Source organism: Sarcophilus harrisii, chromosome 2 (genome assembly GCF_902635505.1).
Source record: "Sarcophilus harrisii chromosome 2, mSarHar1.11, whole genome shotgun sequence".
NCBI lineage: Eukaryota > Metazoa > Chordata > Mammalia > Dasyuromorphia > Dasyuridae > Sarcophilus > Sarcophilus harrisii.
The window spans coordinates 77,637,550-77,643,549 of NC_045427.1; the positions used below are offsets into that span (position 1 = coordinate 77,637,550).

Below are 6,000 nucleotides of genomic sequence, written 5' to 3' on the forward strand. Positions count from 1 at the left end.
AACAGACAAATGAAACTTTGCTAAATTCTTCCTTTTCACAATTTCTTTCTCTACTTTTAAACCTTCCCCTTCCATCAAAAGCTCCAGATTCCCCCCCTCCCCCCACACAACTTTATTTCCTATCTCTTAACATCACCAAATCTTCCTTAATACCAAAGGCCTTATCCTCATTTTTTGAAGTTTTCTTGTTCTTGAGGTCAGGGAAAACAGAATATAAAAATTCCAGAGGAGGTATAGTAACAGGAATTTGATGACTGCCCATACTCTCTAAAACTCAAGTATTCATACTCCAAATTTCAAAATTAATATAATTACAAAATCTAAATCAATGTAAGAGATAGTGTATTGTTTGTGGAACATCAAGGAGGGCAGTTCACTAGATTGAACAGTAAGGTATATAGGAAGTTCACATTCAAATTCATGTCATTTTATTAATACAAATATGCTTTAAAAACTTTTCCAACTTATTTCTGCACCTCAGTTTTCTGACTCCTTTTCCTCTTTTATAATAGTAATGCTTACTATACAACTCCCTAATTAATAACCTTTAATGATTATAGAAAACTAATACCATGAGATGTGTCACAATATGACACTATGTCAATCTAGCTATCAAACATATTGATAGACATAATTTCTACAAAGAGTTATAAAGTGTCAAATACCAATGCAATAAACTCTTAATTCTAATACTTTTTTACACATGGCTGAGAATTTAATCATTATACAGAATACTGATTCATTAAAAACAAACAAAAAAACAACAACAACCATACAACTCATTATAAATGGAAGAATCAACCTCTTAGTCACCTAATATAGTAACCCATCCTTCCATTAGCTGGTAAGGTGATTTTTTTTTGTCCTGAGGCAGTCTGACCATGTCACTCTTCTGCTCAATGAGCTCCAGGAGATGTAGGATCAAACAGATTCTTTTGTGTGGCATTTAAAGCTCTCCACAACTTTGCCCTTTCCTACTTTTCCAATCTTCTTATATTGCATTCTCCTCAATGAACTCTATGATCCAACCATACTGCCATATTTGCTGTTCCTCACCCATGGCATCACTTCCCTGTATCTTTTTACTGGATGAGCCCCATTCCTGGGATGCTCTGCCCTCTTGCTTCCAACTCAGGTTTTCTTTGGCTTCCTTACAGATTCAGCTAAATCTTCTTCAAGAGTCCTTTCCTATTCTCCCCAAGTTGCCAATCTTCATCTCTCAGATTACCTTTTAGCTATTTTGTATATTTACCCAGTTATTTATATGTTGTCTCTCTACTTACAATATACTGTTTGAGAGGGACTGTTTTTTGCCTTTTTTTAATATCCCCAAATCCTTAGCACAATGTCACACAAAGTAAATATTTAATAAAAAAATTCAGGAAAAATATATTTATTTTAAAAGCACCAAAGTTAAAAAAAAAAGTATTATAAGGCACTTTAGTTATAATTAGATTTTTAAAAAGTATTATCAAGTCTAAAATTTATTACTTTTGCCTAAAAAAGAGTTATTTTTGTTTTGTTTTAACCCTAAATCAAGCTTTTCTCTATACTCTTTCTACCAGTTTACAAAAAGGTTAACCAATTTCTGGGCATATATTAACTACATTATTGAAAAACTTGTATTCTTATGATAAATATATAATCTTAGTATTAAAGATCATACTATTTTTTAAAAAACTGAAGAGAAACAGATATTATACCTCTCACATTTATGGGTAGGCAGATAGATAGCACAATGCAAAGAGTGCCCAGCCTGGAGTCAGCAAGCCCTGAGTTCAAACCCAGCCTCACTTACTAGTCATATGATTATGAGCAAATCACTTAACCACTGTCTATCTCAGTTTCTTTACCTGTAAAAGGAGTATATTAATAGCTCCAATCTCACAGGATTATTGTATGGATCAAATGAGATAATATTTGTAAAGCACCTAACATATAGTAAGCTCTAAATAAATGTTAGCTAAACCATTACTATTTGAAGATTCATTTTTAACCCAATAAGAGAAGTGGAAATTACAAAAGATCAATAGATAACTCTGGCTGCATGAAAACTGAAAAGCTATGAAGACAAAATTAATGCACCTAAGATAAAAATAGTGTTTTAATGCAAAATATTTACAAGCACATGAAACAATACTCCAAAACACTAATAAAGAAAGAAATAAAAATCAAAACAACCTTTAAGTTTCACTTTCCATCTTGCAAATTAGCACAAAAAATTTTTTTAATTGCAATAATTAATGTTGAAGAGATTGTGAAATGATAATAATTCTAAAATGTTGGTGAGGCTATAAAATTGTACAATCATCTTGGAAAGGAGTTTTGAATTATGCAAATAAAATTGGCTTATACCTAAAGGAAGTCATGAATAATAATGAAATTCCCAGATACACCAAAATATTTATAGCAGTATTTTTTGTGATAACAAGGAATTGAAAATAAAGCAGATGCCCAGTAATTAGGGAATGGCTAAACAAATTGTGGTGAATGAATGTAATGGAATATTATTGTGATGTAAGAAATGTATGTCATCAATAGAGAAAAATATGGGAAGATAGATAATATATGAACCAATGCAGAGTGAAGTAAGCAGAGCTAAAAAAACCAGCATACACAGTAACTATAACAATATAAATGTAAAGAACTACGCACCAAAAAAGAAAAAAAAAAAGTGAATTTAACAAAATAAAGATCAAGGACTTGAAAGAAGAGATATGAAGGGACATTCCCAACCCATTCCTTGATGAAGGTAGTAATTACACAGGCATTATGTATTGTATATGTTTTGGACTTTTATTATTTGTACTGATTCTTATTTAATGCATGCACACACTCACACACATACATACATACACACACACACACAATTTGTTGTATGTCCCCTCTAAGGGTAGTGAGAGAGATACTTGGGATATTATAATGATGTAAAAAACAGAAGACATCAATAAAAATTTATTTTTTAAATGCGTAGTTAGGTAGAACATTTACATTTCTCTAACAAACTTATGATTTGTGCTAGATGGCAGATTCTTAAAATTGACAGGAATAAAAGCAGAAAAGCAACATTCAAAAGGCATTTCCTAAATTCTCTTCCCTTGAGGTAGTATCAATTTCAAGATAATAAGTTTATTTTTTAAATAACATCTGAACTAGTCAGGTCAACAGGTCACAAATTGTGACCTACTTGATCTCTTCTCTCTGATACAAATATAATAAAGTAACACTTCATTTATCAGGAAATGAACTGTTCCACACAAGTAAATCTTCCAAGATAAATGAAACATATCCCCTTTGAGAGTCAAATATTTCTTAGTCACAACATACCTTATAACATTGCTTCCTTAAATTAAATCTATTGAAGAATGGAGGCTTGAACAAGCCACTAAATCGTAAGACCTAAAGCAAAGAAGCAGGAAAGGGGAAGAGGACTCTTATTCCTATTCTGGGACTACAATCAAGGGGATGCACTCTAGTCTCCCCAAGGTAAGATACTAAACATAATTGAACCTTTTCTTGGTGAGTCAGTATCATCATTACTTTAATGATGGGTCGATGTGGTAATACAGTAATGCCCTTGGGGGTTGTTGAGGTGTGTAAGGCTATTTGCTCCTAATGGCTCCAGACAGCTAAGCTAGAGTTTTGTTTATTTTTTTTAATAGTTTTTCTCCCTTTTCCCTCACAATCAAGCTATCAACTCCCTCTTTGTGGCTTCACAGATGCCTTAGTGACACAAATTACTTCCATGTTTAAATGTAGAATCATGCATGAAATAAGTGTAAAGTGAAAACTAAATGAGGATCTAATGCATTATCTTGATTGAAAAGTTTATGGCTTTGTGACATCTTTTAGGATGCTCAGAAACTTTTGCTTGCTTTCCTGGATTCTATATACTTTATGTTGATAAGAAACTGACTTCCATATAACTAAGGTGTTTCTGCAATTTGATTTTCCATGTGCTTCTAAAATTTAGGCCTTAAAAAAAAATCCCCTTAAGTCTGAACTTAAGAATATTATAAAGAAAAAAAAGTGAAAGTTTCTGATGCAAAAATGAGAAAAAAGTAAGGAGTGAAAATCTTTGTATCTTTCAAGACAAATTAAGAAGACATTATTGGTTACAAAGTTATAAGAATACAAAGAGTAACTGTTTTCCAAACTTAATCCTATAATCTAGAGTAACAAAAAGTAAACTATAACTTAAGAAGAACATAATTACTAAACACAGTTATTTTGTTAAATTTAAGTGTTGAACTCAATTCCTGGTAACAGGAATTTTAAAACATGTTTTTAAAAGTTGTTAATAAAAAAAATAGGAAAACACAAAGTATCTTCTAAACGTGGTACAATAGAGATGAAACAACAAATTATTTTTTCAAAAATTACACACACAGCCATTAAAGAATTCCAATTTCAAAAGCCTTAATGTCCTTTTGGTGCACAATATGGCTTTTAAAAGTTTGGAGATACAAATCACAAAGAGATATACAAAGGCTAAAAATTCTGAATATCAAGCCAAAGTTTCAAAAATCTTAGCCTTCCAAAACAAGTCAAAACTAATATACAAACAAAATAGTACCACTTTCATATACCATTTTTAAATGGAGGATGGGGGCAATTCTGGACTATGGCAAAGTGTCAATAAAAACAAGACGAAGAGATTTATCTAATTCTCTAGCTAACCAAAGGGAAGTAACAATTTCTTAGGGCAAGCATGACGGTCAAAAATCCAATCAAACATTTTTTAAGCTCCTACTTGGTGTCACACTAGGCTGGGCACTGGGATAAAAAGAAAAGCAAAACCAGTCCCTTCCCCGAGGAAGCTTGCAATTGAATGTGAGAAGTTTTCGATAGTCGGATCATCGAGGTACTCTGGGCACCCAGGATAATAAACCACCTTAGTTCAAAGTGTACAAAGGAAAGAAAAATGCAAGCTCCTTGAGGACAAGGCTGTCTTTCGTTTTGCCTCAGTGATTCCTGAATTGCACGGAGAGAATGAAAAGGCAGCAATGGTTCATTCTGAGATACTCTTCAGAATACCCATACATACTAAGAAGAAAAAAAGAGGCAGGGGAGGCAGTAAGCTTCCCGCGGGTGGCCGCTACAAACGCCCTCCCGCAGCCACCGAGCGGTCAGGGATCGCACCAACACCGCCGCGAGAGCCCGGGAAAGGAGTCCCCGGGATGCCATTCCCCTTCCCGCCCCACCCCCAGCGCGGGCCCCCGACTCACCTTTTTCAGGGCCGTCACCAGCAGCCCCCTCCACTTGGGCGCGTTTTCCTCGCTGAAGAACTCGTACTGGAGCTGCAGCGCCTGCATGGTGCCCCGGGGGCTCCTCTGGGGGGCGGCGGCGGCCGAGCGGGGCGCCAGGGGGCGGAGAGGACGAGGACAAGGAAGAGGAGGAGGAGGAGGAGGAGGAGGAGGAGGAGGAGGAGGCCGTGCTCTCACGCCCGGCCCCAGCGGAGGGCAAGGCGAGCGGGGGCCCGGCGCGGCCACTTACACAGGACTAAGGACCAAGCCGAGCCCGGACCAGGAGGCGGCGGCGGCGGCGGCATCCCGCACCGCCTCCCCCGGGCCGGGGCCGGGGCCGGGGCAGGCGCTCTCTCCCCCACCCCCGCTGCCGCTGCCGCTGCTGGGCCTGCCTCGGCACGGCGCCGCCCCCAGGGTCCCCTTCGGCGTCTGCCCGGGGCCCGGCCCGCCCGGCCCGCCCGGCCCGGCCTGGCCCTGCAGCGCAGCCCCGGGGAGGGGGGGGCGTGCGGCGAGCGACGTCTCCGGCACCCTTTCCCTCCGCTACTGCAGCTAGGCTGCCAGAGGGGTCCCGAGAGAGCAGGGCCCCCAAGAGACGCGAAGAACAGAGCAGGAGAGGAAAGATGGAAACAACCCGATCTTGTTGTTCTATAAGAATTCGGCCACCCTGAGGTGCTGCCGCTGCCGCTGCCGCCGCCGCCGCCGCCGCCGCCGCCGCCGGTGGTGGTGTAAAGCTCAAGCTTCCTACTTCTGAGTG

General features: G+C 38.6%; 1 protein-coding gene across 2 annotated transcripts in view; it reads right to left on the minus strand.

Moving 5' to 3' along the window:
• The window catches only part of SOS1 (SOS Ras/Rac guanine nucleotide exchange factor 1), a 157,834-nt gene extending 152,253 nt beyond the window's left edge, over window positions 1-5,581 (minus strand). For both annotated transcript variants that reach the window (XM_003758336.4, XM_003758337.4), the window contains exon 1: window positions 5,229-5,581. In XM_003758336.4, coding sequence (XP_003758384.1) covers window positions 5,229-5,315 — 87 coding nt within the window. In that variant the 5' untranslated portion in view covers window positions 5,316-5,581. The remainder of the gene's footprint in view (window positions 1-5,228) is intronic.
• Between the last annotated feature and the right edge of the window lie 419 nt (window positions 5,582-6,000).